This window comes from Protomyctophum parallelum (assembly GCF_964188405.1).
Source record: "Protomyctophum parallelum genome assembly, chromosome: 5".
Lineage (NCBI taxonomy): Eukaryota > Metazoa > Chordata > Actinopteri > Myctophiformes > Myctophidae > Protomyctophum > Protomyctophum parallelum.
This window is the reverse complement of record NC_139702.1, coordinates 17,031,004-17,042,579: the sequence shown is the minus strand read 5'-3', so window position 1 is coordinate 17,042,579 and position 11,576 is coordinate 17,031,004. Positions and strand designations below refer to the sequence as shown.

Here is an 11,576-nt window from a genome sequence, read left to right as displayed (position 1 = left end):
AACGTAGATGCCTCATCTCGCTGCTGCAGCCAACCAGGAGCCAACTGTATCGCACGGGGAGGGCGGAGGTCAGGCGGAAGGCACGCTGCCACTCTAAGGGCCGATTCATACTCCTATTTTACCGCTGTTTCGGCACTGTACAGAAATTTTCAGTAGCACCGAAGAGCCGACTTTAGGACGGTAACCCCCCCCCCACCCCCCGAACCTCAAATGACGTCACATTGTAGTCTCTACAGCGCCGAACCGACTTTTATTCGGCTCTAAAATAAGAGTATGAATCGGCCCAAAGTCACAACAGGAACTATACCTAGCGAACCCTTCTGTGGAACTATACCTAGCGAACCCTTCTGTGATACTACTGCAACTATACCTAGCCAACGTCCCCTTCTGTAGAACTACACCTAGCGAACCCTTCTGTGATACTACTGGAACTATACCTAGCCAACGTCCCCTTCTGTAGAACTACACCTAGCGAACCCTTCTGTGATACTACTGGAACTATACCTAGCCAACGTCCCCTTCTGTAGAACTACACCTAGCGAACCCTTCTGTGATACTACTGGAACTATACCTAGCCAACGTCCCCTTCTGTGGAACTACACCTAGCGAACCCTTCTGTGATACTACTGGAACTATACCTAGCCAACGTCTTCTTCTGTAGAACTACACCTAGCGAACCCTTCTGTGATACTACTGGAACTATACCTAGCCAACGTCTTCTTCTGTGGAACTACACCTAGCGAACCCTTCTGTGATACTACTGGAACTATACCTAGCCAACGTCCCCTTCTGTAGAACTACACCTAGCGAACCCTTCTGTGATACTACTGGAACTATACCTAGCCAACGTCCCCTTCTGTGGAACTATACCTAGCGAACGTCCCCTTCTGTAGAACTACACCTAGCGAACCCTTCTGTAGAACTACACCTAGCGAACCCTTCTGTAGAACTACACCTAGCGAACCCTTCTGTGATACTACTGGAACTATACCTAGCCAACGGCTTCTTCTGTGGAACTATACCTAGCGAACCCTTCTGTGACGCAACGTGGACGCTTGGCAAGCCTCCGCGTTGCGTCACGGAAGCTGGCCTTCCCTCCAGAATCTACAGATTCCCCGCTAGAGCCCAGATTCTCAACCCGTTTCCTTTCAAGGACCCCCCCCCCCCCCCCCCCAGTTTGACATGCATTAGTCTACGGACCCCCCCCCCCCCCCCCCCCCCCCCCCACCATTTAATGGCATTTCTATCTCTGAGACCCCCAATTCATATTGTACAATCAATGTTAATTTACCATCTGTACACTCTCAAAGTTACAGACCCATGAGGGTCCATTTGGTTCCAAACTATCATTTAGCTGGGGACCCCCTGGAACTGCCTCGTACGATAAAAGCTTATATCATAGATATAACATAACCAAGTTAACCTATGCACAGACAGACAGAACTCCAGTACATACTATCCAAGTTAACCTATGCACAGACAGACAGACAGACAGACAGAACTCCAGTACATACTATCCAAGTTAACCTATGCACAGACAGACAGAACTCCAGAACATACTATCCAAGTTAACCTATGCACAGACAGACAGACAGAACTCCAGAACATACTATCCAAGTTAACCTATGCACAGACAGACGGACAGAACTCCAGAACATACTATCCAAGTTAACCTATGCACAGACAGACAGACAGAACTCCAGAACATACTATCCAAGTTAACCTATGCACAGACAGACAGACAGAACTCCAGAACATACTATCTCTCTCTGTACTGGTTAAGGTGTTGTAGGACATGTTGTTACCTGTACTATGTACTCGATGGTTGAGAACTGAGGCATGAGTTCGGCCGGCTGGTTCACGTCCGATATCCCTGCGTAGGAGGGTGGGAACTGGAGAGAAAAGACACATAAAAGAAACAGACTTAAAGATGGAGTGCCACAATTTTTGTATTTTTCCAGCTTTTCATGTGTCTATGGGGTGACAGTACTTCATTAGACACCCTGGAGTCGTTTTTATGTCCAATGGTGTAATAACTTTGTATTTAGGTTTTCTTCCTGGAGGCTGAACCCTTGACGGTCAAACGGGCCAATGAAGTAAACACGGATAGTGTGACGTAAAAATATTGCACGCACACACGCACCTCCCCCTCTATACATATTTTTTAAATACGACAACCTCTGTGGGCGGAGCTGCCTGCCACATACACACGTGTGAACTGAACAGCGCAGCCAGTTTGCTTTTGCTGCTCTGTGTGTGTCTAACTGTGTGGCAGATTTTCAAACAGTCATTTCACACATTACCAGTTCACAGCAGAGCAGACTGTTTTTCGTTAGATTGGAAGCAAGTAAATGTTCACGTCGGGTCCTCAGGAAGGAAACCACAACAAACCAGTCTTATAGCCTACCTGCTCTGCTGTATAGTTGCTCTTGTTGTTCTCAAGGAGTAGGTTGTTTCTTTTATAATCACAGTGGTCGGGCTTTGATACAGAGTGTAGTGTCACAGTGTGCATTCTTGTTGGCTGTTGTAGTCAATATGTATGTAGGTCCTAATACTTATACGAGGCTGTAAAGTCAAGAATTAGAAGTATGTTGTGTCGCGCTGGATGTCATGTTGCCATGTCTGGCTATTACAAGCGACTTGGGCTTGTTTTCATATAAGTAACTTTCAGGGGAGATGTGGTTGACTTGACCAATGATTCATGTGAAGGACCCTCAGATTAATATGTTGTTAAAAGGATTGGTGTTGTTGAAACGTTTTCATAAATATTCACGGCAATTTCTGTGACTTATTTTTGTGGACCTGGCCGCTTGTTTCTTTAAATCTGGCGACTTTTGCTGAAACTCAACGCAGTCAGATAAAGGACAGTTTTAATGCCAGGGTGCTTAGCTGGAGGAAATCAATAGCCTACAATATATTGTAGGCTAAATGATCTATCAAACTAATTGTTTCTGCTGTTAAACTATGATCGAATTGGATGATGAGCTGAGCTGATTGCGACAATAGGGTCAATATAATTGGAGGAAATAAATAAATGATTATAAAAAATCAGAAAAAACAGATCTGATATGGTATGGATGCATGGATTATATGCCTATACATGGATGGTGGCAGTATAAGTGCATAATGGTGCCTATACGATATCTCAGAAATATTGGAAGTGTTCACTTCTAACATTCACAAAAACATGAGTTTTTGTTACATTACAGACACCAATTTGCCATTTTGTAAACAAAAGGGCAGAGCCATGGGCTGTCCTTTTATAAGGAGGGGGAGGGACTAGGACAAGTGGGTGGTCTTAAAGGAGGAGGCGGAGGGACTGGATTAGGTGGGTGGTGCTATGGTTAAACTCACGCATACCTAATGAACTGGTGGGTGTGTCCACATAAAACCATCATTTTAACAAATACTGTACACTTTTTTGAAAAAATTATACCTCATATACACCTAAATACACCTGATGATCATGTTTAAGTGTGGAAAAAAATCACGGCACTCCATCTTTAAACATAGTCTTATTGGCCTGTTAAACAAACGTTTACAGGCCCTGTTGGGCCTTCATGAAAATCGCACATGGCGGATTGGCCAAACTCTTCTCCCTTCTGGCTCCAAAACTATATGGAATGCACTTCCCATTGCAGTCAGAACTGCAGCCTCACTCCCAATCTTCCACCGTAGTCTGAAAACCCACCTTTTCAGACTCCATCATGGCCCATAGCACTTACCCTACCCCCTTAGATAGCATTTCTGTAGAATTTGATACAGACTTATAGCATGTTACGTAGATAGCACTAGAATTGCATTTTATGTAGTCATATCACTTTACAGTATATATGAATAGCATACTATAGTATACTATAGTATAGTATAGTATAGTATAGTATAGTATAGTATAGTATATATGTATATAGCTTCATTATATAGATATTCCACTGTTACGTTCTTAGCTTACGCATGTTTCATAACTACTTTTTATGTACGTGATCTATTGCCATTCTTTTTGTTCTTGCTTAATGTAAGTCGCTCTGGATTAAGAGTGTCTGATAAATGCCTAAATTGTAATTGGCGTTAGATATTCACTACTTACTGGGTTTCTCTGGTAGCAGAAGTTGCAGACCCATATCTTGGCTCTGTAGTCCACTTGACTGCAGAGAGAGAGAGAGAGCAGAGTGAGTAAGGCCGTCACCATTACACATTTCAGTTGACGGATAATTGTCACAAACAAACAATTGCGATTAACGATTTTTTTGGGCGGTAGAAATCAGAACATTATGAATAGAAATTACATTTCCCTACGGCTTTAAGGCTTCGTAATAAAAAAAGTACACAGGACAGATATGACAAATGACAGAAATATACCAATAAATTACTGGCATTTTTCCACATGGACACAATTATGACCATTATGACAAAATAATTGCGATTAGATGATTATGTAGCAGCTGTGACAACCCAATAGACCTCACGACCTCTGCAACGGTGCAGAATTATTTGAACCTGAACCCAATTTAGTTCCTGCAATGTTTGGCGTTGCTAAGTGACCCGTGAACATTCAGCTCCTACTGTAGTGTAGGCTGTGTTCCTGTAGTGTACTGTACTATACTGTAGTGTAGGCTGTGTTCCTGTAGTGTACTGTACTATACTGTAGTGTAGGCTGTGTTCCTGTAGTGTAGTGTAGTGTACTGTACTATACTGTAGTGTAGGCTGTGTTCCTGTAGTGTACTGTACTATACTGTAGTGTAGGCTGTGTTCCTGTAGTGTACTGTACTATACTGTAGTGTAGGCTGTGTTCCTGTAGTGTACTGTACTATACTGTAGTGTAGGCTGTGTTCCTGTAGTGTACTGTACTATACTGTAGTGTAGGCTGTGTTCCTGTAGTGTACTGTACTATACTGTAGTGTAGGCTGTGTTCCTGTAGTGTACTGTACTATACTGTAGTGTAGGCTGTGTTCCTGTAGTGTACTGTACTATACTGTAGTGTAGGCTGTGTTCCTGTACTGTTAACATTCAGCTCATACTGTAGTGTACTGTACTATACTGTAGTGTAGGCTGTGTTCCTGTACTGTTAACATTCAGCTCATACTGTAGTGTACTGTACTATACTGTAGTGTAGGCTGTGTTCCTGCACGTCCCCTTTCTGTTTCTGAGAATGCTGTGTCTTGTGATAAAGTATATCACAAGTTTATCAGATAAACAGCACAGTTTGTAGTATTTTATCTATTAAACGCTGTATAACCGATAGGCTGGCTTTGCTTTGCTTAGCTGTTAACCAGTTATGTTAATATATTCAATCTGGTGTTTTGTACAATTATATCTAATGTTTTATACAATTATATCTAATATTTTATACAATTATATCTGGTAGAGGAAGTTAACAAACTGGATATACCCGCATGACAGTCTAAGATAGTGGTTACCCTATCTATCCTGTGAACATGATCTATAAGCTTTGTAAACTAGTAGATCTGCTTTTTATCAGAATCAGCATATCTTTATTGTCACTGCACAAGACAACCAAATTGATTTGTAATCCAGCTCAAGTGCAAAAGACATCATGCTCTAATATATTTAAAAAGAACATACATTAAGACACATTGCACAGTAAGTCCCTTTAGTACATAAAGTGTCAAGTGTCAGAGTTACAGTGACAGTGTTTAACCCCATTCTGACCTGAGATCAGATTCATACGAGGTTTCCAACTGGACACACACTGGTCGGATGAACCCATTCTGACCTGAGATCAGATTCTAAAAATGTCAGTCGTTCTTCGATTTTTCAAAAAAAAGATAGCAGACCTACAAGCTCGTAGCGCGCTATGAGCTTGTAGATCTGCTATTTTTCAATATAGCTAAAGCACAACATGATGCCAACACCAAAATGGGTTAAGGCTATGACTATTATTGCATAATTGCGATTAGACGACGAGTATGCATGCGATAATTGTGAGTGACAACCATAAAAGACACCACCGCATGCCAGCAGCGTCATAATGTATTGTGCTGTTATAGGTTTATAGGTGTGTCTGCAGAGACATGCTGACAAACTTAGCCCAGGGCTTCAACTGCAACTACAGAAAGGCTAGTCGGACGTGCTGTCACATTCTTGATGTTGTGCTAACACACCACACCTAAACATTCACCTCAGCAATGTTTACCTGGGTCACAATGCCCTCCCCCCTGACACCGCACACTGTACATCTCTATAAACATTAGTTCTCTCTAAGGCATATTCACACTGATACACTTCATTACAACTGTATTCAATGCTTTCACATTGCATCGATCCGTATCCGAGTACACTTCAGTACAACTGTATTCAGTGCTTTCACATTGCATCGATCCGTATCCGAGTACACTTCATTACAACTGTATTCAATGCTTTCACATTGCATCGATCCATATCAGAGTACACTTCATTACAACTGTATTCAATGATATTGAAATTGTCAGTATATTTAGTCTTAGTTTTAGTCATCATAGCTTAGTTTCCATTTAGTTTTGTCAGTGAAAATAGGTAGTCGACGAACATTTTTCGTCTTAGTTTTAGTCGACGAAAACAACACTGCAACTCACCACAGCGGGTTGAGCACGGCCTTGCAGTTCCCCCGGCTGCACAGGACCGGTTCGTACTGGACCGGGGGCAGGTCGGGTCTCTCCTTCAGGGGGGTGAAGAGGCAGGACACCGGCACCACCAGGCGGGTGGCCTCCAGGCGACTGGAGGGCCACAGGTTCCAGCTGAACCTCACCCCGTCTCGATCCTCATTCTGCTGGATGAACTCCTGGTAGGTCGACGCCATCGGATCGCCAAAAAAGAAAAGCTTCAGCCCCGTAAGAGAGGAGAGGAGAGGAGAGGAGAGGAGAGGAGAGGAGAGTAGAGACGGGAGGGAGAGCAAAGATTATTAAAGAATCCCAGAGGTTTAAAATAGTGAGGAGAAGTAGTCAAATGATCTATATTAAAAAATGGTGTCCCTAACAGATCGTCCAAGAGCACACAACGTTCTTGCGCTGATCAAAGTTTATCACAAGAACGAACACACAACCCGGTGTGTCTCGATATAACAGGTTGAGCACTCTCTTCTCTTCTCCTTCTCCTGTGACAGTCTGCTAAAGGTAGAGCCTTCTCTACTGTATATACTACTGTACGGGCTTTGTTTCCATTGTCTCCAGGCTTGGGTAAAATAGGACGTAGGTAGACAGAAAGAAAGGAAGGATGACGCTCCAACTAAAGTGTGTCATCAGAAACCTGATCAGCAGGCATAGTTTGATGTACCAGATTAGAGATTAGAGGAGGAGGAATCCTGTGGAGATATTTTTAGGTTACACGTACTTTTGTTAAAACAACGTATACAGGATATTTTTAGGTTACATGTACTTTTGTTAAAACAACGAACAGGATATTTTTAGGTTACACTTCTTGTTAACATACGTATACAGGGTATTTTTAGTTGACGTTCACACCTTTTGTGAACAGGTGTTGACAACAATAATATTAAATACAGTACATCCAGCCAGGATGCAAAGGCAGTCTTTAGTAAATCAAGTGTTTTACTATGCTAGCATATTATAGGCGGTAATCTAGGCGGTGGATATTGCTCTTGTCTTCATGTATGTAAATTGTCTTTGTGTTATGTCAAATGTGTGTATATGTGTTTTGCATACTTGCGGCTGCTGGGTTGCAAGACAAATGTCAGTGTGAATTGACAATAAAGTGCTATATCATAATCATATCATTATTGGAGGCTATAGGCTAGGGCTTTGTGAAATATCTCATGTTTCAAATATTATAGTTGATATAGGATATTATGTCAGAGATACATAGAACAGACATATAACCCAAATCCATACATACATGACACGTTATACATCTATGTTCATGAATCTATTAGGTAATCATGAGAAAATGGTGGTATACCACATAATTATCATGTTATGAGAACAAACAGACATGGCCTAACATGCTTAGAGAGCATTTAGTAAAGTGCTTACTATGCGATATTATTGGAGGCTACAGTATCGAGGGGCTTTGTGAAATATCTGACAATATTTCAAATATATTTGATATATTATAAGATATAATATGACAGAGATACATAGAACAGACATATATATACATAAATGACACAATATGCTATAGTGTAAATGTTATTTTTTTTCTCTCTAAGAAACGTCAATTTGTGCGTACAGTACAGTACTGTACAGTACAGTACCCCCTTAGATAGCATTTCTGTAGACTTAGATAGCTTTTGATACAGACTTATAGCATGTTATGTAGACAGCACTATAATTGCATTGTATGTAGTCATAGCACGTCATAGTACATATGTATAGCATAGTAGTATAGATATATAGTTTATGTATAGTTTCATTATATAGATATTCCACTGTTACTTTCTTAGCTTACGCATGTTTCATGATAAATGTTTTTATGTGATGTATTCCCATGCTTTTTGTTCTTGCTTAATGTAAGTCGCTCTGGATTAAGAGTGTCTGCTAAATGCCTAAATTGTAAATTGTAGTACAGTACAGTACAGTACAGCACAGTACAGTACAGTACAGTACAGTACAGTACAGTACAGTACAGTACAGTACAGTACAGTACAGTACAGTACAGTACAGTACAGTACAGTACATTTGTAACTAGGAAATCGTTCCCACGTTCTGCGTCTCACACACATTAATTAGATCAACATACAATAAAGGGCCTATTCCGAGCATTTAATGTCGAGTACAGTTAGAGTACAGTAGCCAGGGCTATGCACCATTTTATCAGCTGGGTTGGGGGGGGGGGGGTTGATAGGGAAAAACCAACACGAATAATGGAACTCGGTGGGTGGGTGGGTGGGTGGGTGCAGGGATATAAGGATATCGATTGTTGTTGAAAATAGCAGGATATTGAAAAATCCAACTCGTTTTACTACTATTAAACACACACACACACACAATACACATTGGATGAACGACCTATACCGGCGTTAGGCTTCATATTAATCATATTAATCTCTCAAAGAGCACAGTTACAGTATGCATGCAAGTGAGGGGGGGGGGGGTGGGGGTCTTTAAAACACTTGTGACGGGAAACGGACAAACGGTCAGTTTCAACACAGCAGCAGCCAGCCATCAGCAGGGTAAACAAACAGAAGGAAGCGAATAATAATGTGTTGTTAGTTTCTATTCGGTGGAGAAGTAGAGGTTTTACGATCATCATATCATATTAGTTCTTCTTACCTTACTGTATGTTCTTCTGTAGTCTGAGATGATCGGTATTATAGATCCCAAATAAAGAGTGTTAAATAGTAAATATGCTAATTTACATGAACATTAAGTATAGCTGAGTGCGGCAGATGGCTGGGACACCACACAGAGAGGAGAGGGAGAGGAGAGCAATGTGGTTTACAATGGAGAGAGAGAGGAGAGGAGAGGAGAGGGAGAGGAGAGGAGAGGAGAGGAGATCGGACTGATCACTGAGCTCAACTGTCTGAGGGGAACAACTGCTTCCTGTAATATAGAACACACTGTTGCCAGGTTGCGTGAGAGAAATAAGCAACATTAACCCATTCTGACCTGAGATCAGATTCTAAAAAATGTCTTCTACATCCTGACAGTTTTCTGAAAAGGGCTATGTTTCTATGTCAGTCGTTCTTCGATTTTTCAAAAATAGCAGACCTACAAGCTCTTAGCGTGCCACTCGGTGGTGCGCTATGAGCTTGTAGATCTGCTATTTTTCAATAGCTAAAGCATAACATAATGCTAACACAAAAAAGGGGTGCCTGCGCAAAATGGGACCACTTCACCACTTTTCAACCTATCTTCATATAATAGGTCCTCATTAATAATCATGATAAAATGGCACGATTTTTTTTCTCAGTCTGTGTCTCATAGGAGGGCTGTGTTCCGTCCTCCAGTGACATCATCATCAGGCAGATTATTTTTTAAACAAGATTTCTTTACAAAAATGTTTAGATTTTCATTGTCGTGACTCGTGAGAACGATAGCTTCCATTTTCGCATTGCAACTTTTCAGGACTAGAAAGCCTGCAGTTTCTATTAGCTTGTATTCCCCATCGATGATGTCACTGGAAGACGGGTTTCTGAACTGCCCACGAGCCCTCCTATGAGACACAGACTGAGTATAAAAAGATTGCACCATTTAATCATGATTATTAGTGAGGACCTATTATATGAAGATAGGTTGAAAAGTGGTGAAGTGGTCCTTTAAGCAACTTTTGATGAATTGAACAAGGTGGAGTGGACCCTTTTTGAATTGATTGATTGAAATATTGATTAACAGTTTGTAGAATTACAGTATACATTCAAGCACAAACTCAATACAAAGACTGTTAACTGTGAGTGGACGACCCAATTAAGCATTACACTTGTTTACAACAGGGTCCACCTTGTTCAATTCATAAAAACATTTAGAGACGTACAAATAGACACTTCTATGTAGTTAAAGAACAGAACAGGAATTCATCATGTAAGCAAGTGTAAGTAATGCTTAATTGGGTCGTCCACATCACACAGTTAACAGTTTTTGTATTGAGTTGTGCTTGAAATGTACTGTAATTCTGCAAACTGTTAATAAATAGTTCAATCAATAAAAAACAGGGTCTTTATGAAAACAAGCCCAAAAGAAGTGACTATACAATTTTATTTGTAAATAGCAGATCTATAAGCTTGTAGATCTGCTATTTAAAAATAATAATAAATAAAAATCATGGAAAAAAAGTAACATTGATTGATTGATTGATTGATTGATTGATTGATTGATTGATTGATGTATTAACAGTTTGCAGAATTACAGTACATTTCAAGCACAAACTCAATACAAAAACTGTTGGCCCTATTTGTAAACAAGTGCACCATTTTCAATTCATCAAAACATTAAAGAGACATATGAATAATGAATATACATATAGTCAAAAAAAGAGGTAAAAAAGGGAACTGAGGGGGGAAATAGGGGTGGGGGGATTCAGATTTTACGGGGGCCAGTTATTTGGAATTGCAGCCGTCCGTCCGTAGGTGCCCTTTGAGAGCGGTTTTGAAGGAGTCTAGGGATTCACATGTCTTAATGAGTGTTGTTCCACATTTTGGTGGCATAGGAACAGGGTCTTTATGAAAACAAGCCCAAAAGAAGCGACTATACTACTTTATTTGTAAATAGCAGATCTATAAGCTTGTAGGTCTGCTATTTAAAAAAAATATATATAATAATAAATACAAATCATGGGGGATTTAAAAAAAAACTACATTAGGAAACAAGCCACAAATAAGCAACTACACTTAAGAAACAATCCCAAATAAGCAAAGTTGCTTATTTGGGCTATAGTTTCTCTACAGTTTCTAAAGTGTAGTTCTACACTTTAGAAAGTTTCTAAAGTGTAGTTCTACACTTAAACTATAGCCCAACTACACTTTAGAAACAAGCCCAAATAAGCAACTACACTTTAGAAACAAGCCCAAATAAGAAACTACACTTTAGAAACAAGCCCAAATAAGCAACTACACTTTAGAAACAAGCCCAAATAAGAAACTACACTTTAGAAACAAGCCCAAATAAGCAACTACACTTTAGAAACAA

General features: G+C 40.5%; 1 protein-coding gene across 1 annotated transcript in view; it reads right to left on the bottom strand.

Annotated features, from left to right (window-relative positions):
* Positions 1-9,347, bottom strand: part of sec23b (SEC23 homolog B, coat complex II component) — a 38,944-nt gene extending 29,597 nt beyond the window's left edge. Inside the window, exons 1-4 of the mRNA XM_083765677.1 lie at positions 9,225-9,347; positions 6,573-6,817; positions 4,088-4,145; positions 1,806-1,892 (exon numbers count right to left, since the gene is read on the bottom strand). Of these exons, the coding sequence (XP_083621803.1) occupies positions 1,806-1,892; positions 4,088-4,145; positions 6,573-6,796 (369 nt within the window). The 5' untranslated portion in view covers positions 6,797-6,817; positions 9,225-9,347. The remainder of the gene's footprint in view (positions 1-1,805; positions 1,893-4,087; positions 4,146-6,572; positions 6,818-9,224) is intronic.
* Positions 9,348-11,576: the final 2,229 nt, after the last annotated feature.